General features: G+C 49.4%; 2 protein-coding genes across 2 annotated transcripts; both read right to left on the bottom strand.

The window, feature by feature from the left end:
* Positions 1-1,305: 1,305 nt before the first annotated feature.
* On the bottom strand, positions 1,306-5,368 carry HOXC8 (homeobox C8). The gene is made up of 2 exons (XM_064638786.1): positions 4,929-5,368; positions 1,306-2,759 (listed from the first exon to the last, which is right to left on the bottom strand). The coding sequence occupies exons 1-2, from the start codon at positions 5,362-5,364 to the stop codon at positions 2,467-2,469; spliced, it is 729 nt and encodes a 242-aa protein (XP_064494856.1). The 5' UTR covers positions 5,365-5,368; the 3' UTR covers positions 1,306-2,466.
* An 8,305-nt stretch (positions 5,369-13,673) lies between these two features.
* On the bottom strand, positions 13,674-16,668 carry HOXC9 (homeobox C9). The gene is made up of 2 exons (XM_064638784.1): positions 15,985-16,668; positions 13,674-14,023 (listed from the first exon to the last, which is right to left on the bottom strand). The coding sequence occupies exons 1-2, from the start codon at positions 16,541-16,543 to the stop codon at positions 13,779-13,781; spliced, it is 804 nt and encodes a 267-aa protein (XP_064494854.1). The 5' UTR covers positions 16,544-16,668; the 3' UTR covers positions 13,674-13,778.
* Between the last annotated feature and the right edge of the window lie 9,409 nt (positions 16,669-26,077).

Here is a 26,077-nt window from a genome sequence, read left to right on the forward strand (position 1 = left end):
TAAATAAACAAGCAAACACTCCGCTTTCTTGCCACCTTCCTAATTTCCAGGCGTTTTCCGCCCTCTTTTCCCGCCGGGAAATGTGTCGCCCCCGACCCCTCCCGTGCCCACCCGCCCCCCTTTCCCCCGGCGGGATTTGGGCAGGTTTGGGCGAACACACCTAAAGGTCTCTCAGTGTCTCCCCCACCATCCCCTGCCAGCACCGATTTCACCCCAAAAATTTGGGAAAGCGCCTCTCCCGCCCCCCCGGAGGGTTTTTCTGCACTTCCCGCCTCTCCCAAGCGGCGTTTCCCGGCCGGGAGAAGCCAAAACCCAACGCGCCCCTCGTTCCCCCTCCGCCCGACCCCGCCAAAAACAGCAAAGAAAGACTCGACAGTGGCGGACTCATCGCAATATTTGATTTTATTCTCATTTTTTGGCCGACCCGCAGCTCCGGGCAGACAATTAGCAGCGACGTTTCCGGGTTTCATGAGGTTTTGGGGTGGGTTTTTTTTTTGCCCCGCTCGGGAGGGGGAATCCTCCCCCTGCCCCAGCCGCCGCCGCGGGGGGGTCGGAGCCAAGAAATCGGGATTTCCTCCCGAATCCAGACGAGCCTCGGCGCTCCGAGGGTGCCAGAGACGGTGCGAAGGGTGAGATCCCTCAGCCAGAGCCCACTCGGGGGGAGGTGGAAACACAGACACAGAGCACTGCAGGCAACGCCGTTCATTTTAAAACCTTTTTATTATTATTATTATTAATATTATAATTATTATTATGTCTCACGTATACAATACAAATCCACGGTGTCCAGAAGTGTTTTTTTTCTTTTTTTTTTCTTCTTCTTTTTTTTTCCTTCTTTTTTTTTTTTTTTTTTTGTTTTTTTTTTTGTTCGTTTCCTGGCGGTAATTGCTACATTCAGAGTTTGAACACGCAGAACTATGCTTTTACATAAAACAAATGACGAGGTGGGCTTTTTTTTTTTTTTTCTTTTTTTTCCTTTTTTTTTTTTTTTTTGTTTTCTGTTTCGAGCATGTCGCATTAACAGATAAGTCAAGACAAATAGATAACTATACATTCAGTGCAATTTAGTTCTACACTACTTTATAAGCACAATAAAATAATACAATACTGTGCGTTCTCAACTAGGCAGTTTCAGTTGTTGGGATTTTTTTTTTAATTATTTTTTTATTATTATTATTATCATTATTATTTCCAAGAAAATAAGCAGCAACAAACGACAATAAAACCGCATTACAAATACTTCCAAAGCATGACTCCTTCTATAGGTAGTGATAAGTACAATACAAGGTTGGTTGGTGTTGTTGGTTTGTTTTTTAATTATTTCATTTTTATTATTATTATTATTATTATTTTGGCTACTTAGTAGCTTGCATCAGGGCAAAAACACAGCGCGCTCTCTCTCTCTCTCACTTAAATAAACTCCGAGCGAAATTCAGGATGTGTAAGCCCCTTGCTGATCATAGGTTCGATAATTATTGCAGGTTTTCCCTTTAGGTAGTACAGGAAGAATTTCGAGTGCTCACACAGGCGAGGGGGGAAAAAACAGCGCCTTGAGAAACCGGGGAGGGCGGGGGGGCGGATTTTTGGCCTATCAAGGGATATTTTGGCCCATCAAGGGATATTTTGGCCCATCAAGGGATATTATTTTAGCCTTTCAAGGTATATTTTGGCCTTCCAAGGGATACTTTTTTGGCCTTTCAAGGGATATTTTTTGGCCTATCGAGGTAAATTTTGGCCTGTCAAGGTCTATTTTGGCCTGTCAAGGTACATCCAAGGCTCGATCCCATGGAAATGGGAGGGTTTGGGGGCGGGGGGGGTCGTTCGAGGGCGCTCCCAGGTAAATTCTGCCCCTCCTGGGGTGGCAGGAACGGCCCCTCCGAGGGGGGAAAGGGGGGATCTCCATCACCCACCGACACCACACGAACTTTCCCCCCTCCACCACCGCCCCCACCTCGGGAGAGACGCAAAAACCCGAAAAAAAAAAAAAAAAAGAAAGAAAGAAAGAAAGAAAGAAAAAAAAAGCAGCAAAGTCAAAGCTGTTTAAATAAATACAAATCCCGCAGCTCCGCGGGAGCGGAGGGGACGAGCAGTGACATTTGCTTCCAGCCTGGCTTAGGGCTGCGGGATTTGGGTTGGCTTGGCTTTGCTGGATCGGTTCATCTTATTTTTTTAAATTATTATTTTTCCCCCTCTCTCTTTCCCCCCCTGCTCTCGCAGGCGAGCCGACTGTGTATTTATTGAACTAAAAACGCAGCTATTAAAAAAGAAGGAGGAGAGGGGGGGAAAAAAAGGGGGTAAAAAAAGAAGTAAGGGAAGTTTCTATGACAATAAAAAAGGCTACAACTGTTTGACAGGTAGTTACTGCTGTGTGAGCCTCTCCATTCTATACTCTATAAAAGCAAATGACCGTCGTAAACATCTCGATTTATCATCTGCCATAAAACGAGACTTCAAGGGGCTGAGAACTCAGTCCTTGCTTTCTTCTTTTTCCTCCTCTTCTTTTTCCTCTTCTTCGTTCCCTTCTTCTTCCGTTTTCTCCTCGTCCCTGGCCCCCGGCAGCTTATCTTTATTGTTTTCTTTTTTCCACTTCATCCTCCGGTTCTGGAACCAGATCTTCACTTGTCTCTCGGTCAGTCCCAGGGCGTGAGAGACCTCAATCCGCCGCTTCCGTGTCAAATACGGGTTGAAGAGGAACTCCTTTTCTAACTCCAGGGTCTGGTACCGGCTGTAAGTTTGTCTGCCGCTGCGTCTTCCGGGAGCTGTGGGACACAAACACCAAATAACTTCTTAATTCTCCCGCTTCGGGGGCTCCGCTCTCCCCCCCCCTTCCCTTCCCCAGCCCCCCTCACCTCAATTTTCCTAAAGAAGCTGCTGCCTCTCTCCTCCCCCCCCCCCAAAAAAAAGCCCCTTTCACCCCTTGGTGTGAAATAATTTAATAATTAAAGGTGCTAAAGGGAACTCGCTGGGTTATTATTGATAATGCGAGGGCCGGTATTGCTGCTAACGCCGCTGCTGCCCTGCCCTGTCCTGGGGAGTGCTCAGCCCTGGCTGGAGGGAGGTGGGTGTCAAGCTCATGCACAAAAGAGACCTTCCAGCTTCCCCCAAAGGTGATTCTGGATGGTGAGACCTGCTGGGCAACTCCATTTCAGAGGACAAAAAGAAAATATTCATTTTCCTCTGAAAGGTGCATTGTTCACCACAAAATCCTCTTCAGCCCTTCTCCCCATTCCTTTATCTTTCTTTCTTCCTTTTCTCTTTCTGTCTTTCTCTCTTTCTCTCTCTTTCTCTCTTTCTCTCTCTCTTCCTTTCTTTCTCTCTCTCTCTTTTTCTTTCTTTCTCTCTTCCTCTCTCTCTTTCTTTCTCTCTCTCTTTCTTTCTTTTTTCCTCTCTCTCTTTCTCTTTCTCTCTTTCTCTCTCTCTTCCTTTCTCCCTTCCTTTCCCCCCTCAAAACACCCAACTCTGCTCTGCTTCTCCAGATATTCCTCCCCAAAAATCCGGGCTCGGGGCTCTCCCATTTCCTGATATTCACGCCCTGAGGAGCTGAATTTTCCCTGAACCCCCCCCCGTCCTCTCGGTCAGGGCTGTAACCCGCAGACAGAGAGACGGAATTTGCCTGTGCAAACACAGAGATTGTCTCTAAAACAACTCGAGATGGACGTTTGCAGCAATAGCCAAAAAAACCCCCAAAAAATAAAAAAAAAGAGAGAGAGAGAAAGAAAGGAAAGGACAGAGGGCTGAGGTATGTGCAGCTGAGCCCCTGCACTTCCTCCTGCACCTAATGAGAAAAACAATCTATTTGTGGGGGGAGAAAGGAGCTCCAGTTTGAAATGATTGCATCCTTGAGACTACCTCTAGGTCAAAGCTTAGACAAATAACGTGTTTTCCTCTGCGTCTCTCTCCCAGCCCCTGGGCCACATCCTCTCTCCTTCCTATTTCTCCTTTTTCTGGGGGGGTTTTTTTGGTTTGTTTGGTTTTTTCTTTTTTTTTTTTTTTTTTTTGGTCGTTAAATTTTGCTGGGGGTAAAAGAGGTGGGGAGGGGGGGGGGAGAAAACTTTGGGGCTCTGATTGTCCTTAAAATTCACACTAACCTTCACATGTTTTGAATTAACAAGGCTTCGAGACAACCTTGGTCCTTAGATGGGGAGGGGGGGGGAAACTTGTACTTTGAAGTATTTCGGTTTCTGTGCAATTATCTGGACTTCACATGAGCAAAGTTCCATTCAGCACGAATTATTTTGAATTTCCCACCCCCCTTTTTTTCTTTTTCTTTTTTTTCCCCCTTTCCTTTAAACCCAGAACAGCAGCCTGTCCTCCTCCACCCCACCCCATAACTCCGAGCTAAGTTTCCTTTATGCTTAAACTTTTATCTCTAGGCTTTAAGAAACAGATGTAAAGTATTAGTAATACTTAGACAAGTTCCCACCTTTCAGGCTTCGTCTCCAAGCGGTTATGAAAGGCTCTATGACATTTTAAAGAGCGGTGTATTATCAACATGCAAACAACCTCGTGGGAGCTGTATCTTATTGCCTATCCTCAAGGCAAGCAATAAAAAAACAAGTTTTACTTTATTGTGATTTAAGCCTTTTGCAGGGAATCACCTTGCTGGCTCTCTAGCAACTGCTGGCTTGTTTTACTTTCAAAGGTCTTCCTAAAAAGAAGAAACATTAGCACAAAACTGCTCATTTCTTTTCATATTCCCCAGCTACGCCTCTTATATTTATATTTTTTTTTCCAGGCGTGTATATATATATGTATGCATAAGTGTGTCTGGGCATGTTTATAGAGCTAAGGCATGTCTGTGCTGGGCTATGCATACATATACATATAGACAGACAGACAGACAGAGCAGACAGGCAGAGAGACAGAGAGAGAGAAAGAGAGAAAAAATAAAGGAAAACATTTAAGGAGGAGGAAAAAAAGGTCCTAACCGTGAGGTCTCATCCATGGGAACATGAGACTGGGAGACGAATTTTGATTTAAATGCCCTTGTCCCTCGCTAGAGTTACTGTTGGAAGACGATTTACAGTCAGGATATTGTACAACAGTCGTCTCTTGCTGAGCACCATAAAGCGATTGCCTCGGTAGAGCTTCATATCCATAGAATTTAGAAGCGTCTCCGTGACACGCCAAGGCGCATGGGTTTTGCTGGTATCCAGAGTTGGAGATGCTGGAGGTTCCGTGGTGGAAAAACTCTTGGACGTGGTGGGAAGGGTGCTGGAAGGTGGGAGCAGTGGTGCCCGGACCATAGACCAGAGCATGGCTCCTGCTAACACTTTGTGGAAATCTGCAGTCGTAGTAAGTTGGCTCCAGCGATTCACCGCCTTTGTACTTGGAAAAGAGAGGATTTACAAAGTAGGAACTCATGACCCCCCTCGCATGCAAAAAAAAAAAAAAAAAAAAAAAAAAAAAAAAAAAAAAAAGGAGAAAAAGATACCAAAAAAAAAAAAAGACGCTTTTAAATTCTAGAGCAGCGCGAGATTGTCCCTGGACTGTCTCAAGTCCTGCTTTTTAGTGGCTTTTTTTTTTTTTTTAATGCGATCTCAAAGGCGTTTCATGGTGCCTCTGTGTGCCTGTACGGTTGGTTCGCGGTGCTCTTGACTTCTCTTGTAATCTGTCGGTAGGTAGAGCTCTCTCTCTCTCAATTTCTCTGTAACTCTGCTCCTTCCCTTTAACACCACAGGCAAATTCCTCAAAATCCCGGTGGTGTGGCTTTTTTTTTTTTTTTCCTTCTTCTTCCTTTTTTTTTTTTTTTCCCTTTTCCCTCCTCTCTCTCTCCCTCTCCCTCTCCCTCTCCCTCTCTCTCTCTCCCCCTCACACGCGAGACGTTCGCATCCCTCCGCGCTCAGCCCGCCAGCCGAATGACAGCGCTTTGGGGCGATGATTTTTTTTTTTTGGGGGGGGGAGAGGAGAGAGGAGAGAGAGGAGAGGGGTGGATTTGTGGTGGAGGAAAAGGTGGTGTGTGCGGGACACACGCACGCACAGCCCCCTCGGCGGGGGGGGACCCCACACCTAATGAGTGGAGGAGGGTGAAGGTGCGCATTAATATCCACCCACACCCCCCCTTTTTTTTTTTATATATATATTTTTTTTTATTTTTTTTTTATTTCCCAGCAGCAGCCTCTTCACTGATGGCAGCAAATGCATGCGCTGGGAGGTCAGCCTAGGTAACCTCAACAGGTAAAGGGAGCCCCAGCAGCCCCCCCGAGCCCTCCCCATCGCCCCCCCTCCCCCAAAAACCCGAGGTGAGCCCCTTGCAGCGCTCAGCACCCCCCGCCCCCCCAGGGCCCAACGGGGGGGTCCCCCCGGTGTTGTTGTTGTTGTTGTCATTGTGTGCCGGGGGCCGGGGGGGCTGCAGGGCTGGGTTGGATCCCACCTAGAGAGGGGGGGCAGAGAGGGGAGGGGGTTCTGGTGTGGCTGGAGCGGCCGAGCCCGGATTTCTCCTCGTTTTCTTCTATTTTATTTTGCTTTTTTTTTTTTTTTGGGGGGGTGGGCGCGTGTGTTGTTGTTGTTGTGGCGATGGTGGTCGGAAGGTCGGGATCAAACAAGCAAACAAAAGCAAAACGGGGGCGAGCGGGCGAGGGAAACGTCTCGGTGCGGACGGGCTGCTCCTCTGCTGTCCTTCTTTAGAGGAAATAAAGGCACAAAATTACGGGCAGTTTATTTCATTTCATTTTATTTTGAATTTCCACCTCCCCTCCCCTCCTCGCTCCCTTTCGAACTAACCACCGAAAATCCACGCCTGGAAATAACAGGGAAGAGTCCTTCCAAGGGAATAAAGTAGAGCATTGCTTAAAATTGGACGCAAGAGAGGCAAAGTGAGCCAGAAAGTCTGTGCTCCCCTTTGTGCGTGCCTGCAAAAAATAACCATCGACCTTTTTTTTTTTCCCGTCCTTTTGCTCCTCAAAATAGCGATTTTTCTCCCGGTTTTTCCTCTGTTTGTGCCCCCGGCCCCGCACTTTTTTGCGCTGGGAGTGACCATTCCCTGCAACCTTTCACTTCGGACACTTCATTTTTACGACTGCGCGAGGGGAACTGAGCTCGTTAAAAAAAAAAACAAAAAACCACACACCAAAAAAATCACACCCAAATCACCGGGATTCTTGTTAATTTATTTTTTTGGCGGGGGGGGAGGGATGGAGGGAGGAGGAGAGGAAGAGGAGGACACACTTCGCAGAGGGATTATTCGCTGTGGAGCCGCAAAAATCCCCAAACCCACCGAACGCCGCGGTGTCATTAACAGGCCCCGCGTTCCCCCTCGAGAGTCCACAACCCTCCAAACCTTTCCCTCGTGTTCTTCCACCCCCCAAAAAAAAGGAAAAGGAGCCTAATTATTTTCAGCAGAGCCCTGAGTGACTCTGACCGATTCCAAGAGTGGAGGGAGGAAAAACACCGGCTCAGCTCCGCTCGCCAGAGCTGCTTTGAGGTTTTTCTGCCCAGCAAAGGTCACATTCTCGGGGTTTTTTTCGAGGCTCGAAACCTCTGGCGAGGTTGAAACTTGTGGGTTTGAATCTATTTTTGGGGTTTTTTTTTTTGCAGACACCTCCCCGAGAAGAGGAAAAGTCCCAGTAGCCACCCTGTCCACCTTTCTTAGATTTTCCGAAATCGAGGGGGTATTTTTCCATTCAGAAAGGGAGGGTGGTGGTGTTATTCCTCCCTGTAGCAGACAATGAACCATGCGGGAAAACAGTGATTTTTTTTTTTTGTCCACCGCTTAATGTGAAAGTATTTCTTTAATAATCGAGCTGCGTTTGTCGTGAAGAAATAATCTTAACACGCGAATAATCTCAAGGACGCCACAACAACCGCGCTCGTTTTTTGCAGAATTCACCCACCTGGTCCCCCCGCCCTGCCCCAGGTTCCACCTTCCCTAGGGAAAAAAAACCACCCCCAAAACCCGAAGGAAAGAGCAACTGGGGACAGAGGCTCCTTAATTAGCAGCGAATGCCGAGGTGACCGTTTTTCCTCCCTGATCAATAATATTGCTATTTTTAAAATCCCGCTGCAAAGGGGAGGAAAAAAAAAAAAAAAGAAAACCAAAATAAAATGAAGTTGTCAGGTCTGGGCAGTTCGGGGGGCGGTTTTGGGAAGAGGAGCCGCGTTTTTCCAGGCGTTTATCCCCGGCTGCAGCCCGCAAAGGTGCAGCGAGTCCTTCCAAAAACCCTCACCTTGGGCAGGGCAGAAACGTTTGTTTGCGGTGTCAGGGCGAGAAAAGACCCACCAGCCCCCCGCCAGCCCCCAGGCAATGAGATACACGCTATTCCTGCTTCTTTTTAAGGGGAATCTCTTGACATTTGGTGTCTGGGGAAGGTGCTGCTCTTTGTCTCTCCTGTTTCGGCCGGGTTGGGATGCGGGGCTGGGGGGGGGACGCGTCTGGCGGGGGCGAGTTCCCGTGGGCAGCTTTATCTCGGGGGGTTTATTGGACTTTTAGGGGTTTCATTGTGCCCTCGCCAAGATTATTTTCTTCCTCTCCCCCCCCCCCCCCCCTTCCTTCCATCCCCTTTTTGCCCTGACCTTCACTGGATTAAAAAAAAAAATGTCATTCCCCTCCTTCTCCCCCACCCCAAAACGGGGAGGCTTCGGGGAGATACGTGAGGGGCGTAAATAAAGAGGGGAGAAGAGGGGAGAGAGGGGGAAAAAACCCCCAACAACAACTAAAAAAAAACCCTAAAACAAATAAAATAAAAAAATAAATAAATAATAAAAAAAATGAAGTCGACCCCAGAACCGCTCCAACGCGGGCGATTTTTTTTTTTTTTTAAGCCCCTTTATGAAACGCGGAGCGCCCCTTTCCCGCACCACCCCCAACCTCCCCCCCCCGCGGGATAAAAAAAAAAAAAATCAAAATACAGGGGGAAAAAAAAAAACAAAAAACAAAAAAACAGAGGGGGAAAAAAATCAATTTATGGAGGGGGTGGGTGGTGAAGGAGGGCAGTTCTTGCCCCCTCAGCCCCCAAAGCTCGGCGGTGGAGGGTGCGGGGGGTTTTTGGGGGGTTTTTGGAGGGGTTTTGGGGGGTTTTTGGGGGGTTTTTGGGGGGGTTGGTTCCCGCGCCGTGCGCGCCCCCCGCGCGCGGCCCCGCGCGAACCCTGGGCCGACAGCGCCATCTCGCGGCCGCGGGGCCGCAGCGACGGGGAGGGGCTTTGGGGTGAGGGGTCGGGGGGGGGGCCGCGACCCCCGGGGAGCCGCTCACCCCCTTCCCAACCCCCCCCTTCCCGGGATAAACGCTTTTTAAAAATCCACCTTTTATTTTTTCCCCTGCCTCGTTTCTCCTTTTTATTTTATTTTATTTTATTTTATTTTATTTTATTTTATTTTATTTTATTTTATTTTATTTTATTTTATTTTATTTTATTTTATTTTATTTCATTTTATTTCATTTCATTTCATTTTATTTCATTTCATTCATTTATTTATTTATTTCATTTCATTTAATTTTATCTTTATTTTATTTTATTTATTTTATTTTATTTCGCCGTTTTCGCCCTCTGCCCCCCTTTTTCTCATCCATAAAAACGACGAGGAAAAATAGGGGAAAAAAAGAAAAAAAAGCGCTCAGCACCCGCACGCAGGACGGAATAAACCCACCAGATGTGCCATCCATCCCCCCCCTCCCCTTCACCTCCCGCTTTTATCAGTTTTAGCTTCGACTTGGGGTTTGATTTTCTCTTTTTTTTTTTCCCCCCCCTTCCCCTCATCCGAGGGGGTCTGTTGTTTGTAGCTTGTAGACAAAACATTCCAATAATCCGGTTTCAAAGAGAAGAGCACCCACCTTATTTAAACCATAAAGCAATTAAAGCCAGACGTCTAGCCAGATCTAGGGTCCTGTTTTGTTCGCTCCTATTCAGCCCCGCATAGCAGGGAGACAAACAGAGTTGTAAAAGTGGCATTTTTTTGGCTGCGGAAATGTACCTATGGACAGCTGGAGGGTCCTGTCGGTTTTGTGTCCTTTACAAAAGGGCAGATTCGAAATCAGGCGCGCACACACCCCACCAAAAAAACCCAAAAAAACCCAAAAAACTACCCCCAGAAACGTAGCGGTGCCTCCGGATTTATACATCTATTTATTTATTTATTTTCCTAGCTTATGCATTTTTTGCCCTTGTGTTTTCGGAGCTCTGAGCGCATCTCTCCCCGGGCAGAAAAGACATGTGCATGTTCACAAGCGCCGGCACACAATGGCTGTATCAGTATGCGAATGCACACACGCGCCATATGTCAAAGAATGCCGAAATCGGAGCATTTTGACACATTAATCCGGGGAAAGGCTTGGCCACAGGGCGTGCTGCCGGGGGCGAGCCGCGTTTCATTTTAACCTTTGAAATTATCATTATTTATTTTTGCGCCGCACCGGGGTGGTTCGTTGCCTTGTTTTGTTGGGTTTTTGTGGGGTTTTTTTGGTGGTTTTTTTTCCTTCTTTTTATTTTTTTCTTTTTATTTTTATTTTTTTTTGCCTTTTCGCCGCGGAGGAGGAGGAGAAATTCAATGGCCGAGCCGCACCAGCGCAGCCTCCCAGCAGGGCCAAATGGCATTTTATAACTGGTGTAACCCTTCACCGGGGGCCGAGGAGGAGGAGGAGGAGAAGGGGGGGGAGGATTGAGGATACCGGGGGCCTTGCACATGAACTAAAACTGCGGCAGGATTTTAACCCGCCCCAACCCACCACCAGCAACAAAAGAAAGGCCCGAGCAGACAAAGGGGCATCTCCGGCGCTGCCCGCCGGCTCGGGCGGGGGTCGGGCCGAGGGGAGGATGCGGCAGCCAGGGGAGAGGGGCTGCAGGGGGGGAGAGGGGCTGCAGGGGGGGAGAGGGGCTGGAAGGGGGGGGAGAGGGGCTGCAGGGGGGGGAGAGGGGCTGCAGGGGGGGAGAGGGGCTGCAGGGGGGGAGAGGGGCTGGAAGGGGGGGAGAGGGGCTGCAGGGGGGGAGAGGGGCTGCAGGGGGGGAGAGGGGCTGGAAGGGGGGGGAGAGGGGCTGGAAGGGGGGGAGAGGGGCTGCAGGGGGGAGAGGGGCTGCAGGGGGGGAGAGGGGCTGGAAGGGGGGGAGAGGGCTGCAGGGGGGGGAGAGGGGCTGCAGGGGGGGAGAGGGGCTGGAAGGGGGGGGAGAGGGGCTGCAGGGGGGGAGAGGGGCTGCAGGGGGGGGAGAGGGGCTGCAGGGGGGGGAGAGGGGCTGCAGGGGGGGAGAGGGGCTGGAAGGGGGGGGAGAGGGGCTGCGGAGGGGGGGGGAGAGGGGCTGGAGGGGGGGGAGAGGGGCTGCGGAGGGAAAGGGGGGGCTGGGGAGAGAGGGAGGGGGGCCGGGGGGAGGGAGCCGGGCGCCCTGGAAATGAGATCCGCTCGAATGAAAGGGGGGCCAAAATGAACTTCCATCCATCAGCGGCCTCGCGACGTCGCTTAAACGTTCGTGACAAGCCCCTCCAGAGAGACGGGTCCCAAACTGCCTCCCAGTCCCGGCCAAATATTCCTCTCTCTCTCTCTCTCTTAATTAATAATGACAAAAAGGGGGTGATTTCGCCCCTCCGCCGCTGCCCGACCCCGCAAGGATTTGATTCTTTATTTGAGGCAGGAGGAAGGAAGGCAGAGAAAGAGACAGGAGGGAAAGAAAACATTAATAATAATAATAACAATAATAATAATTAAAAAAAAAAAAAGATTTGGCATGACATACGCGGAAAGACTTCCCCCTTCTCCTTTTTTATTTATTCATTTATTTATTTATTTATTTTTCGGTCCATAAATCTCTTTGCTCCGCTAAAATGTTTTCTAACCTGACCATTTCATTGCGCTCGTTAAGGTCGGGTTGTTGTTGGGGTTTTTTTGTTGGTTTTTTTTTTCAGACCTAACACAAAACTGGGATTGTAAAAGGGTTTTTTTTTTTTTTCTGTTTGCTGCCCCCGCTCCGGGGATGTGTCCGCTGACACCCCGCGGGTGCGCCCTGTCCCCCTCCGGCGACAAAATCATAAAATACAAAAAAAAAATAAAAAAAAGAACCCCCGCTTTTGAGAGCGAGGACACAAATCAGGGGAAGGAAAAGAAACCTCCAAACGCTGCAGCGAGAAATATTAAAGAGCGATATTTTACGAGATCAGCAGAAGTAATCGCTTCCAGATTTTTTTATTTCGGAGGAACCGGGACGAGGGCGACAAAACGCATTTCGCCCGCCCGCTCTGGTTTTGATTAGAAAGATTAAAACGCTGCCCCGCTCATTTCATTAAAGAAAGGGCCCTATAACAAGTTTTTATGATTAAACATCCCTCGCTGCTCATTTTTTATACAATCTCCTGCCTCTTGTTCCTCCTTCAGCAGCCCGGGAAGCGCCCGGGGAAGGGGCCGTGGCCGGTCCCGGCTCCGGGCGCTCCGGGCAGCGGCTTTTCTCGCCTCGGCAGCCCCAGCCCTTGGCAGGACGGGGGGGTTTGACCTTTTCTCAGCCAACAACCCTCCCCCCCCTTTTTTTTTATAATCTCCCCCGTGCAGGGCGAAGGAAAAGGGGGGGGGGGGAAGAGGTTGTGCCTCTGCTTTATTTTTTTTTTGGCCTTTTAGCCCTAAAAATTTGCCGGCGCATCGCCACCACGTATTTCTTTCTTCGTCCTCCCTCGCTCTGCCCGCGGCTCTTCCCCACCCCAGACACTTTTATACATATATATATTATTTTTTACCCCCTCCTCGCGACCCTCCAGGTCCGGAGAGACCCCCCCGGCCCAGGCAGACGCTCCCCCCGAGCGGATGCAGGGAGCGGCTGCCTCTGCCAGCTCCTCTCCTTCCCAGCATCCACATTTAGCCTTTTTTTTTTTCCCCCATATCTTTCGATTGCCTGCGGTCGTAAATTAGTACAATTAATTATCCCAATCTAAAAATTGATGGCACGTATAACCCTTACCTCAGCGCCTTTTATTTTTTTTTTTTTTTATGACGGTACTTTGGAAGGGAAAAGTGCTGGCGAAGGAGGCGGAAATCTCCGCTCTCCTCGGGCTGCGGGGGATTCTCGGTCCCCCCGCGAGGCACCGGCACCGGCCGAGCCCCGGGGCTGCTCCTCCGCCGAGGGGCTTGAAAGAAAAAGACACCTACATGCCGATTTTTGTTCTTTTTTTTTCGTTGTTGTCGTTTCGTTGTTTTGTTTTTTTGTTGGTTTTTTTTTCTCCCGTGACGTTAGGTATATTTACACAGAGCTGCTCTACAATAGCGAACATAACAATATTACAGAACGGTTCTGAGACGAGAATAAAATACACAAATAAGTACAGCAGAAACGTTCAACACCATGACAGAACATCATCGAGCCATATTCCCTTCAGTCCTTTTTTTTTTTCTTTTTTTTTCCTTTTTTTTGTCTCCTTTTTTTTTGTTGTTTTTTTGGTTTTTTTTTTTCCTCTCTTTTGTACAAAATATTCGCTCACGAGCTCGCGGGATTAAAAAATAAAAATACCGGATAAGTTTAATTTATGAAATAAAATACTAATAATAATAATAATAAAAAAAAAAATAATTCAAGTACTTCTCGTGTTTGTTTTCTGAGGACAAAAAACAAGGCAGAAGAAAGGAAGAGAAAACAAACCCCCCGAACATCTTTCTTTTATTTAGTTGCATTTTAGAAAAGACTCGTGTCCCCAAACGCTTGCTGTGTTTGCCTCTAATGCTAAACATTCATCCGCACATTCAAAGTCAGAAACATTTCAGCCCCCAAAAACAGCCTCCTTTTTTTTTTCCTCTTTTTTTTTCCTTTTTTTTTTTTCTTTTTGTGTTTTTTTTTTTGTCTCTCCACCCTCGTTTCTCAATGACTGGACTTTGCCAACTTTATTGCTGTTCTTTATCGGTTTTTTCTTTATTCATTTTCTTCATTTTCATTCGCCTGTTCTGAAACCAGATTTTGACTTGGCGTTCAGTGAGATTAAGGACTCTGGCTACTTCGTACCTCCGGTCCCGTGTAAGGTACATATTGAATAAAAACTCTTTTTCCAGTTCCAGGGTCTGATACTTTGTGTAAGGACATCTTTTCTTCCTCGTGGAGCGCGCATGAATCCAATTTGCGACGGGATTGTCTGAGAAAGAAGATTTTTATATTTTTTTTTGGGGGGGAGGGGGTAAAAAAAAATCAATGTATACAGCTGGCCTTTCTTCCCTCCCCCCCTCCACGCCCTGGTGTATCTATGGACAGAAACCTGTTTAATTAGCAGATCTTACCTAAATATTTTAAGTGACCTTCAGGAGAGTTTAATCTGTTTATTCTGGAGGGGTCATTTCCTTTTCTTTTGCTGCTGTTCTCACATAAAAGTTTCAGTAAATAAAACTCTAGCAACGGGTTTAAAATAATAATTATCCACATGACTGCTACTAGCAGTAATCTAAGAACATAGTCATAAAAAGTCAAAATTCCCACCATTTCATAGGCCCATAAACTCTTTTTACAACCTCAGCTCTCCAATACTTCCCCCTAGAAGCTTTCCCAGACCTGGAAAGCAGAGTTTGTTTTTTTAATATCTTAAGGATGACACGCGAGATGTCCCACTGGCTCCGAGAAATTGGCTTTTTTTTTGAGGTGGTGGGGTTTTTTTGTGGTTTCCCCCTTACCCTAAAGGACCTTCCCGCTGCTGCCGCGGCCCCGCCGGCTCAGGGGGAGCAGCTTTTCCCCCTCTGCCCTTCTCGGGGCAGCCAAGGGAGACTTTTCACCCCCCGGTTCCTCGGCTTATTTTCATCACGAGGGTGCCTGGCACCGGCCCTGGCGGCATAAATAGAGGCGGCAGCGCCTTGGCGGGGGGAGAGGAGCAGATCTTTGCGGAGCTGTGGAGCAGCAGAGGTGCTGCCGGGGCCGTCCCGCCGAGCTCGGCGATGCCCCCGCAGCTTTAGGCCGGGGGGTCCCGGCAGAGCCCGCCCGGGGCTGCGGGTTGTGCGGGACGAGCCGGCAGCTCCCGCAGCATCCCCCGGGGGTGCTCAGCTCCTCTCCGGGAGCCTTCGGCCAGGAAAAGGGGGTGGCTCGGCCGCGGTTTTGGACCTCCTTTCCCGCAGGTCCCCTCCGCAGGGCTGGGGTGCTGCAGGGCGAGGGGGTGCTGGTGGCCGGTACCTGACTCCCTGCAGTGGTCAAGGTTTCCCTGATGGCCGGCTCGGGGATTTTGGGGGGGTCTTTTTGGCTCTTTCTTTTTTTTTTTTTCAGTTCCACCCCTCCCTCTCTCGCTGGGGCTGCAGAAGATGTTTCCTCAAGTGTATGGTCCAATGTCCTGCGCTCGCTGCCTCCTGCCCTCAGCTGCCTCTACACACTCAGTTTATGCCTTTACAATTCCAATTTTCCTCCTCGCTACTCCCCTGCACCCCCACCCCCGGCCCCCCGCCCAGGGCACCCACCTTCTCCTTTATTCCCACGTGTGGGAGCATTTTATGAATAACTGCGCCGGTGGAGCTTTTATTGATTTTTAAAATAGATAAAGAGACACCTCTGCGTTCATCCAGAGATGTTCCCTTCCCCTCCCTAAAAAAAAACCAACCCCCACATCAGTACGTTCACTTCCAGCCACCTACAACTCTTCCTCGCCCTTTGAAAGTGGAAATATTTTAAAGCAAAGAGGCTTCTCCCTCTGCCTACCCCCTCTCGCTCCCTCTCACACACGCACTCTCTTTCTCTATTAGTTGTTGTTTTTTTTTCTTTTTTTTTTAATTCCCCCGGTGGAAGGTGATGAATATTTGATCAAAGCAGCCAACAGCCCCCCCACTGGAAACAACAAAAAAAAAAACAAAAAAAAAAAAAACAAAAAAGAAAATTAAAAAAAAAAAAAAAAGGAAGGGGGAGAAAAAAAAAGGGGAAAATAAAGAAAAAAATCCTAAAGAGCCCGAAACAAAGTAGAGAGATTCGCTCTCCGGCTCTGCTAGGCGGACTCGCTCAAACCCCCAGATCTTCCTGCGTATCTGGAGTTTTAGGGTCGGGCTCTCTAAGGTAATTTCATTTTATTGAGTAGGGTCCTGGAAGCCGTAATGCCTTCCCCGGTCGTAAACAAGAATGACTTCGACTTACTAGGGTCTAATTCGTGCTTTTCTTCTTTGTGTTTGCTGGAAGCGATGGCTTCGGACTCCGGGGAAGGAATTGTCTGCGCGGCTCTGTCTCTCAGCTCCCCGGCAGCCCCGTACATGTAGTCCGCGTAGCCGCGGCCGTCGGCGGGGCCGCAGTCCCGGCGCCCCGGGAACGCGTCGGGCTTCAGGCCGTAGGGGCGAGCCCCGGGGGCGAAGGCCGGGAAGGAGACGGCCCCGGCCAGGGGCTCCAGCCAAGTCCGCATGTACCTGGGCTCGGCCCCCACGGGCGCCTGGGGAGCGTAGGGGTGGTAGCCCACGGAGGACTGGGAGTGCACGGGAGCCCAGGAGGTGGTGAAAACGGCCGGCTTGGGGGCGAAACTGCAGGACGGAAAGTCGGCACAGTCCGGGACTAATCCTGACGGTCGGGCGGCAGCCGGGTGGGCGGCAGAGCCGGGGAACCTGGAGGCCAAGAGCTCTTCGTTCTCGTGGCTTATCAGGGAGTCAACATAGTAGTTGCTTATGGGGCCAGAAGCCGACATGGTTCCCCCCTCTTTTACATTCATAAGATTATTGTATGAACTGTATGTGTACTTTTTATCTGCTCATAGAACAATCAGGGCAGGTAATTATTTTTTCAGCCTTTCCCACTGTTCCATTGGCTGCCGCCCTCACGTGATTGTATTTACCCAAAAATATCGCCTGGATCAATCCGCAGGGCTTTTTTTTTTTTTTTTTTTTTTTTTTTTTCCCTCCCTATCCTTTTTTTTTTTTTTTTTTCTTTCCCCTTAATCTAATAACGCCGCCCGGCTTTTCCTAAAAGCGCTGGCAATGGGGCGGAGATGGGGAGGAGGGATGCTCGGCTGCTCTCGGCGGCCGGGGGATGCTCAGCCCGCGGGCTGGGAGGGGGGGACATTTACCCTGATGCTTAAGAGAAGGTGGAAGGTAATTGTGGAAGGTAGCCCAGGAACTATTTCTTGACGTAATTTATCTCTGTCCTTTTCCTCCCGCAGCCTCCAGCCTCTAATGGATACATTAAATTGAATATCGGTGAGAAGGGGAGAGGGGAGAAGTGCGGTGGAGGTGGGATCCCCACCCGGAGGAAGGAGCTGGGGAGGGGAGGGGAAGGGGGGGGGAGAAGCTCGGAGCCTAAAAGCAAAGGGGCTTTTGTCATCTTTTGCAGCGCTGTCTCCTCGTCAGGCTGCTCAGCAGCTGAGAGGGCTGTGGGGCACAGGCACATCTCGTCCTGCTTTAAGAAATAAGTGTCTTTAGGAAGAGGGGGAAAAAAAATATATACGTATATCTAGAATACGAGGAGCATCTTTCAAAAGAGGAGGGGGAAGAATAATAATAACACCCCCCAAAAAAAAAAAAAAAAAGAAAGAAAGAAAGAAAGAAAGAAAGAAAGAGAGCCCGAGCTTTTGCACTGCAAGGCTGCGTTATTCGCCGAGTAGTCGTGGATGTTTTTATGTCCTTCAATAAAATTTTTACGAGGATCATTTGATTGTTCATAAATGTGTCGTTCATTAAATAAAACCGTAGGACTGAGTTTCAGCTCTCGAGCTGGGGATGAGAGAGAGCTTTTGGTATCAGGAGGAAGCAACAATGTGTGTTGGGCACATGATCTTTCTTTTTTTTTTTCCCTTTTTTTTTTTTTCTTTTTGAGTAACGCCTGGAAACTTTTCTTTTTGCACCAAACCGAGTGAAGAAGTTGGGAGCGTTAAAAAATCGGTGGTAGCCTGCCTGCATTTTGAGAGAATAACCTTTCCTTTGTAAGGAAAGACAGGTAGGTAAAGAGCTCACGCCCATTTGGAGTCTCCAAGAAGGGGCTTAAGCGATTTCTTTGGCAGAAAAAAAGAAATTAAAACCCCTAACAAAAAAAAAAAAAAAAAAAAACTTTCACAATTTTTTATTTATTTATTTATTTATTTATTTATTTATTTATTTGAAACAGAACATCCCCCCCAAAAAAAAAAAACCAATGGCTTGTCTGGGCTCTCCAAGGCTCCCCATCACCTCGGGGTTTCCTGAGGCTGGGAGGACGTGCAGGGAAATGGTCAAAATTGGGAAGAAGGAGGCAAAGTGTGGGCTCAGGAGGCGCTGAGGGCTCCTGGCGGAGAGGCGGGCAGGGGGTGGGCAGGGTGTCCCCAGTGATGCGGTGTCACCGCTGACAGTCCCCCTGCACAGCCCGGACAAGTCCCGGGACCGACCCGGCACGAACCTTTCCAGCTCTCCCTCATTTCTTTGGGGTTTGGTTTGTTTGTTGGATTGTTGTTTTTTTTCTGGGTAAGTTGCACGAGGAAGGCGAGCGAGGAGGAGGAAAGGGACGGAGGCAGATTCGAGGGAAAACAGGGCGAAAAGAGGTGGTGGCGGTGCCAGGAGATCCCTCCCCCCCTTTCTCCCCAGCCCCTCCGAACTCCCCCCCCGAGCTGAGCCGGGGTAAAACCCGCACCTCGACCCGCAGAGCCCGAGCAAGTCACAGGAATGGACGCACGAGGCTGCCCTCGCTGCTGGGAGAAGGAAGGATTTCCCTCTCCAAAAGCAGGGAAGGCTTTCAAATAAAAATACGGCGGGACGTGTTTGTCAAGGGACTCCGATTTTCCAAATTCGAAAAGACATCGGCTCCCTCTCCCCCCCCGCGCCCCCCCGAATTTATCCCTCATTCCGTTTTAAGTCCCCTGCTTTATGTGAGCCCTTAAAGGGAAATATTCCTGCAGGAGCAGAACGTCTTCTTTGGCCTTTATCGAGGCCAATTTATCTGTCAATCACCAGTCTCCAATGATGGTTATTTTTATGTTCGCGAGGGGAAAAAAAAAATATATATATACTCTCATCATTCTTTTATCTATTCCCATTTTAAAAATACTTACTCTGCGGGGCTGCTAATCGAGTGGGCTGTGACGTGTGGAGGGGGAAAAGCTGCCTGGCTTTTCCACTTTGGGGGAATATTTTAAAGGGAATCCTTACAAAAGCAAGGGTTGTCCGTACCAGCAGAAGGGGAGAGGGAGAAATTAAAAAGAGGCAGAGAAGGAGAAAGAGAGAGAGAGAGAGAGGAAGGAAGGAAGGACTGGGCACGCAGAGGGAGAGAAGCACCGAGAAGCAGTGGGGAAAATATAGCAATAATGTCAGAATACACCGCAGACAAACCGCAGGACGAGCAGAAATTATCAAAGCCACGCAGCTCTAATAAGCAGCAGCAGTTTTTGTAACCTTAACGCGGGCAGGCAAGGTCACCAAATTAGTCGTGGATGGTGCAATGTTGGTGTCACACAAAGGCAAACGTATCTGGCCAAGATTTCTTCCATTTGCACGGGAACCTGCAGCACGCGGAATTATCCACCCCCCCCGCGCTGCCGTGGGGTGGGAGATCACAGGAAAAGCAGCTCGAGTTTGCGGCACAAACCCCCTTTCGCTCGGGGGCTGCCGAGAATTGAGCGGCACGAAACAGAGACGGAGCCACTTCACCTCAAAGCGCGTTAAAGACGCGGCTGGAAGAACTGAAGCCACGGGCTGAGACCAAAGCCACGGCTCGAGGCTCCAGACGCGGCTCGGGACAACGTTTTCCCCCCCGCGTTTCGCCGCAGAATCTCCCCCGACGCGATGCGAACCCCCCTAAAACGTAACGCGATGCGAACCCCCCATAAAATATTGTCCTTTCGCGCTCGTCTCGACGCGAAACCATCCCCATGGATGAAGGCAGAGTCACGCGGAGAAAAGTCCTCTCCGAGCGCGGGGCAAAGAGAGCAACATCCTGAAAATATTCTTCTTTTCGGGGGCAGCGTCTCCAAGCCAATATCCAGCCTGGAATCGGATCACGCCTCGCTATTGAAGCCGGCGGCTGCAAGGTTGTCTCGCAGCTTTTCTGCGCGCTCCAGCCACACTCCTGAGCCTCCCCAGCAGCTTCGGGACTTGTTTAATGGGAGATTACCTCTGCTGAAATGATGGTGAACTATCACATCCCTTCCAGGCAGACTCATATCATTTCCTCTCACCTCCCCTTTTGAACGCGCGGGGGGAAAAGAAACTTAACTTGCACCGAGCGAAACTAAGCCCTGGCAGCTCCACGAGCTGCGGGAGTATTTAGATTTATTATTTCCTGGCGAAGGGGGGGGGGGAATAATCATAACAATAAATAATAATCATAAAAAAAAAAAAAAGGAAAAGGAAAGAAAAGGAAGAAAGTCGGGTGGCGAATTAGGAGGTTACAGAAAATGAAGCCTTTGTCTGAGCACTGTCCTGGCTGGTTGACTTCTGACACCTTTTCGGAGCTAAACGCTGCCCATGTTCGCCCTTGTCCCTGCAAGTGCTCTGCGTGCTCAGCCCGAGCTGCCTCCCTTCCCTGTCCTGCGGGCGCAGCCAGGCTCTTCCCCTTCACTTCCAAACCTTTTTTTTTGCTTTCGCTTTGAGAAATTCTCCCCCCGATTGGAAGGAACGGAGACAAAAAAATAACGCTAATGAAAAGGGGGGGGGGAAAAAAAGAAGAATAAGAAAAAAAAAAGGAGGGGAAAAAAAAAGAAGAGAAAAAAAAAGAAGAGAAAAAAAAAGAAGAGAAAAAAAAAAGAAGAGAAAAAAAAAGAAGAGGGAAAAAAAAGGCAGAACAGGGAGGAAAATAAAAGACAAAAAAAACCACTATTGGACAGGCTGCCTGCGGAGGGGACGCTGCTTTCTGGAGTATTTTCTCGCTCTTTAATTCTTATTTTTTTCGCAAAAAGCGGTGGCCGGGCAAAGCCTGAGCCCGAGGCTCGCCGGGACCTTTGGGGGGAGGTTTCCCCTTTTCCCCCGCGCAGCTCCAGGCCCGAGCCCCGGCGGCAGCAGCTCCCTCCGGAGCGGGGACACCCCGGAGGCTGCGGGGCCCGGAGCTCCCCGGGGGGGGGGAACCAAACCCCAACCCCCTCGGCACTGCCCCGCTTTCCCGCGGTTCAATTAACACTGTCAAGGTCGGATTAAAGCAGAAATCGGCGTTTTCACCGCTCCTGCCCCCCCTCCCGCCCCGCGCCCCCCTCCCAGGGCGGTGCTGCCTCCGGCTCTCTCCAGAACCCTCCGGCAGCTCCGGCTCCCCTTCCCGCCCGCCTTTCCAACCTTCAACCGGGAATAAAGTTCCCTTTTCCTTCCCTTTCTTTGTCCCCTTTCCATTCCCTTCCTCGTCTCTTTTTTTTTTTTTTTTTTGGCCCGGCCCAAGTTCTTTCTCGCTTTTTTCTTTTGTTCCTTCTTCACCCCCTCCTTTCCTCAGGAAAAAAAAAAAAAAAAGAAAAAGGGAAGGAAAAAAAATTGTGCACAATAGATTGAATGACTCCGGAGCGGAGCCTCTGAAGAGGCTGCAAAATATTTCCTGATCCCCCCAGATGCCTCTGATTATTCCAGGATTGCCTCTTAGAGTAAATAAATACGGGGAAAGATTAATTTCAGGCCAAATACCATCCGCGGATCTCGCGGCAGCGCGACTGCAGGCAGGAAGCTTTGCCTTCCCTCCCCTGCAAAATTCTTTGGCTGCTGGAAAATCATATTTATTCGGGTTTCTTTAAAGAGTTGTCACCTAGAAAAATCTCCCCGGGACAACAATTGACCGCGCATCGCTTGAGATCGACGATAAGACGCCAACCTGAGCCAGTATGGGAGTCACAGCTAAGGCAAAGAAAACCAGTTTTCCGCTGAAAATGACACTGCAGGAGTTTTTTACCTGCTTAAGTGCTTCCCCCCACCCGCATTACTCCCCCTCTGTTTGTTGCTGAGAATTCCTGTCTCTCCAGTGCTGGAGGTACAGCTAATAGACAATAAATTCCGAGGTGCAATTAAAGCTCAGAACAATTTCTTTAAGTGTGTTATGGTCTCCTTTTCCAAAATTTCAGGTCTCCACCAGACGAAGCCTCCTGCAGATGTTCCCAAAGCCCAGCAGCTCGTCTGCAGCGGCCGAGGAGGTGGAAAATTCAAGCTCGTCTCCCCGCTGCTCTCCAGGTTTTTCTCGGTTTTGGGTGTGATATGAAAACCCAGGTCAACAGGAGGGGAAAAAAAAATTCCCAGAGAAGTAAATTAAAAGACGAGCGAGGAAACAAGCCTGAACCCAGAGAGGCGAAGTGTATACTGCCTGAAGAAACATATTTCTATACTTCTCCCCTTCCATTTATTATGTTTCTGTCAGACACCCTGTAATTAGCATAGATAACTATAGTTGCGAGCTCCAAGTTGTGTCTGCAAATTCTATTGTTTGGCTGCTCCGGTTGCACACCAGCGAGCTTGAAAGCGAGCACAAGGTGTTAGGAAGAGCCTGGTGCCCTCGAATAAGACAATAACCCCCCGAAATGTGTGGCGGGGGGAAGGAAGGAGGGCGGAGGGATGAAGGTCGCCGCTTTAGGCGATGGATTCCAGCCCAGTCTGCGCCGCAATATCTCTGGCCTGGTGCAAATCTCCTCCAGGAGATCAGCTCAGCCTTAAACCTGCCCCTGTCTACCGCAAATACGGCTTAAAATAGGTTATTCGGGCAACCCCCGCCGCCTCCTGTCTCGTCCCACAGCCCGCTGCGAGGAGTTATTTGTGGAGGTCAGCGCAGAGCCGGTACCTGTGTAAATACCCGGGTCCGAGCAGACACCCACAGCTCCAAACAACAACCTTGGCCAGGGACATTTCCTGCCCTTTCCACCCGCCCCACTTTGTTTTCCAGCCCCGCGGCGGGTTCGTCTCGTAGGGAAGGGGCTGAGCTTTCGGGGGGATTTTCCCCCCCAAAATCCACACGAGCAAATCACCCGCGAGAAACCAGAAGGGGTTTTCTGTGGGGAAGAACTCAGTTCTTCCTCTGGGCTTCAAACTCAGAAAGGGAAAGTTTATCGACACGACCTCGCAACTCGATTTCTTCCGCACCAGAGGAGGGTTTCGCTTGTTTGGGGGTTTCTTTGGTGTGTTTGGTTTTTTTGGGTTTTTTTTACGTCGCAAAACCACGTCAAAAAAAACCCATCCCCGGGAGCGAAAGGGATGAAGTTCCCCCCCCGGGCAATGCAGGCGCACCAGACAGACACGGGCGAGAACCTCCAGGTTGAGAAAATTACACCTGCTGGGAGAGGAGGATTCTACGAACAGCCACGGGGAAAAATTATGCAATCCGGCGTATGGTAATATCGCTAATATTTTACTCCGATAACGCCGTCGGAAAGCGCACGAGCACGAGCGAGAAAGCGAACAATATCGCACGGAGGAAGACGAGGGCGAACAGCATGGTGTCCCTTTGACTACCCATGTTTTTACATAAAAAACAGGCACATCCAGACAAAATAGTTGGAGCGATAAATTCCCCACCGTCCCTCTTCCTGATCTAATATCATAATTAAAAAACAGTGGGGGAGATTTTAACTTTTATTGCGTTTCTGGAGTTGGGTTGCTGAACATATATTAAGTTTAGATTCTTCTCTTTCTCTCCAGGGGGGTGGTGGCTCGGAAATAAAATCAATCTTAATATACACAGAATAGATATTGGTTTGTCTTGTACATGCTGTTAGAAGAAAGGGAAAGAAATCTGCAGATAGTTAATACAGAGAAGGCAAACTCATCATACATGTAATGAATCCTTTAAATCATTCAATTATCACAGCACTAATATCAAATAATTATGGTTAAACGTACCAGTAATCAACCTTGTCCCTGTTGAAATATTAATTTACAGGATTGTGAATGAGTTTCTTCTTCCCTTTTTCCCCCTCCCTTTCCCTTCCCCTTTTTATAAACTTGTTCATTACATTGGTTTTTTTCGCCCAGCCTGGTGTATTCAGCATAAAAGGATGATGAAAATACCCCACACAACATCGCTTTGAACCAAATCAACACCACTTTCGTCTTTTCCACACTTAAAACAGAGCATCTTTAACACAGCGGACCGAACAAAGCGAGATGTTTTGCAGCCGATGCGTAAATAAACACATATTAATTCATCACACGTGATTTTATATTCGTTTGGGTTATCGCACCCAGACCTTAGGACGGGAGCGGGGATCTCTCTATTCTCGCAATCGAAATGAGCTCCTTGTCCACAAACTTTGCCCCGAGGTTCACAGGGGAGAAGCCAAAGCGAGGGAAACCACCGAAATATCACAATCCACCGGCCGAAAAAAAAACCCCAAACCACTCGAAACTCACCATTCCCGCCAGATCTCAACCTGCCTCGAGAAACCCCTGCCAGCTGTGCTCCCCTCAGGAAACTCCAAATATCCACAGCTAAAGACTTTTATTTCTCCACGTCAACCTGCGCCCTCAGACCCACACCCGGCACTCTCGGGATTTTTGGAGGGGTCGCGACACACGAATATCACTCTCAGCCCTACAGACACACAAATATCACGTTCAACCCTACAGACACACAACAATCATGTTCAACCCTGCAGACACACAAATATCACCCTCAGCCCTGCAAATATACAAATATCACCCTCAGCCCTGCGGACACACAAGTATCTCAGCCCTGCGGATACACGAATATCACCCTCAGCCCTGTGGACACACAAATATCACTCTCAACCCTGCAGACACACAAATATCTCAGCCCTGAGGACACACAAGTATCACCCTCAGCCCTGAGGGCACACAAATATCTCAGCCCTGCAGATACACGAATATCACCCTCAGCCCTGCAGATATACAAATATTTCAGCCCTGCGGACACACAAATATCACCCTCAGTCCTGCAGACACACAAATATCTCAGCCCTGCAGATATACAAATATCTCAGCCCTGCGGACACACAAATATCACCCTCAGCCCTGCAGACACACAAATATCACACTCAGGGCTCTCCAGATGCTCTATTTTGCCCTCTGCCATTTACCTTTCCCTCTCGCCATCCGCGAACATCCCTAACCCCGCACCGCGCGGGACCCCCCGCGCTCTTCACGCGTGAGATTTGCCCCGCTTGGCTTCTGAATTTTCCCTTATTCCACCCCCCCGCCCCCCTTTTTGCATTGACAACGCCGATAACAACTTTTCCAACTTTTCCAGCGCTTTTTAGGGGAGGAAAGGGGGTAAAATAATCCTTTTTTTTTTTTTTTTTTTAACTTAGGAGAGACGTGGCTCATGTAACACGGGCGTCTGATTTTCTCCACCAACATTTACTGAGCTTTTACGTGTAACCCTTCCTAGAGAGTAATTCATAATCCGGGCTGAACCAGCCGCGACAGAGGAACCGTGTTCTTGGGAGTGAAACTCCAGAGCCCCGATTAGAGCGTGGAAAAGGGATATTAAATTTAATCTCGGCTGCTTTTGCTGGGGGGACACAGGGAGAGGGAGAAGTTGGAACCCTCAGTTCTCTGCTTTGTTCTTCCGTCCACCTTCACGACACCGAATACGCTGCAACTTCTCGGGTTTAAGGGCGAGAAGGCTCAGCAGAAGGTGGCACGAGGAGCGTTCCCAGCACCAGCACAACCCCCCAGAACCATCGTGCCAGTTTTCCCCAGCACTCCCCTTCCCCCCCTCCCTTCCAGCCCGGCAAAACGAATAAAAAACCCCAAATCACCTTTCCAATTCCGAGCGGGAAGTGACCACCTTTTTAATTTTTTCATTAAAAAGCGACCACGGGGAACCCGAGAGGGGAAGGGAAGGGGAGGGGGGGAGTGTTTTGTTTTTATTATTAGTTATTTACAACGCCCTCCCCGTCCCCTTTTTAAAGGCAGAGCGAGCGCCCACCGCCCTCGATGCGCGGCGCTGGGGCTCTGCCAATCATCCCCCTCTCCCGCAACTTCAGAATTTGGGGGACGGAAAAGCCGCTTCCCTTTGTCCGCCGAGCAGCAACAACAGCGCGGAGGGCTCGGGGAGCGACAAAAATATTCAAAAATGAGGGGGAGGCAAAATCCCATCTCCCTGCCCCGGGGAGGGGGGTGGTGGAGCGGGGCTGGAGTTGTGCTGGTGCTGTCGCCAGCTTGGTGGGGTGGGGGTTTTGGGGATTTTTTTTGGTTTTTTTTGTTTTTTTGGCTCGCCGGCGCTCGCTCGCAAGTTGCGCGGGGCGCAGGGCGCTGCCGGGCGGCCCCCGCGCAAGAAGCGCCCCGGGGGCGCGCACGGCGGAGCTGCGTGTGCCTGCTAAGCGGAAACGGCTGCCCTTGATGAAGACTAACTGACGTAATTAAGGCAG

Source organism: Pseudopipra pipra, chromosome 30 (assembly GCF_036250125.1).
Source record: "Pseudopipra pipra isolate bDixPip1 chromosome 30, bDixPip1.hap1, whole genome shotgun sequence".
In the NCBI taxonomy this organism is placed as follows: domain Eukaryota; kingdom Metazoa; phylum Chordata; class Aves; order Passeriformes; family Pipridae; genus Pseudopipra; species Pseudopipra pipra.